Source organism: Merops nubicus, unplaced genomic scaffold, assembly GCF_000691845.1.
Source record: "Merops nubicus isolate BGI_N331 unplaced genomic scaffold, ASM69184v1 scaffold788, whole genome shotgun sequence".
NCBI lineage: Eukaryota > Metazoa > Chordata > Aves > Coraciiformes > Meropidae > Merops > Merops nubicus.
The window spans coordinates 90,630-91,319 of record NW_008624931.1 but is presented as its reverse complement, the minus strand read 5'-3'; the positions used below and the strand labels follow the sequence as shown (position 1 = coordinate 91,319).

Genomic DNA, 690 nt, shown 5'->3' with positions numbered 1-690 from the left:
TCCCTCACTTCCCCCCCCCCCCCCCCGTTTAGATTTTCTGGGGTTTATATTGACTGTCAATACATATATTAAGTTGGGTTTTTTTGAAATGTTATAGCGTTTTGGTGTCTCCAATGTGTGCATCTCTGATTTAGGTTGAACCAAGTACAAAGTTATTTCCTGCTGTATTTGCTCAAGCTACAAGCCCAAACATTTTCCAGTTTGAATTGGGAAGAATAAAGGTAAATAACACTTGGGGCTTAGAACTCAAGTATCATATCAGATAATTATTTTAATTTATGTGTTGTTATTTTGGGGGCCATTTTTTATCTTCAATGTGTTCTTTGGTACATTTTTATGGTTCCAAATGTTTGCATAGTTGCCATTTTTTTTTTTTTTAACTCAGTTTTACATACTTCAAGTATTTAAAATACAATACATTGTATGAGAAGGGTTGTAAATGATTAGACTTGGTAGAGGATATTTCAAAGTTCCGTTCAATTTTCTGAATCTCATTCCTCATGATGAATCAGTCACTGGGGTCAGTAAAGCAAGTATCTTATTCTACAAACAAACAACATGGATGACTGGTGTATCTCTATGTATTAGGTTAAGATTTTAATAAAAAGTATATTCAAACAGTACACTCAAGACAACCGAGCTGAGATTTACTTCCTTGCTTTGAATACATGGATGTCTAAGAAATCAAAA

The 690-nt window shown here is 33.6% G+C and overlaps 1 protein-coding gene across 1 annotated transcript in view; it reads left to right on the top strand.

The window, feature by feature from the left end:
• The window catches only part of RYR2 (ryanodine receptor 2 (cardiac)), a gene marked incomplete at both ends in the record, with an annotated part of 182,510 nt that overhangs the window by 97,607 nt on the left and 84,213 nt on the right, over window positions 1-690 (top strand). The window contains one exon of the mRNA XM_008945486.1: window positions 135-221. Coding sequence (XP_008943734.1) covers window positions 135-221 — 87 coding nt within the window. The remainder of the gene's footprint in view (window positions 1-134; window positions 222-690) is intronic.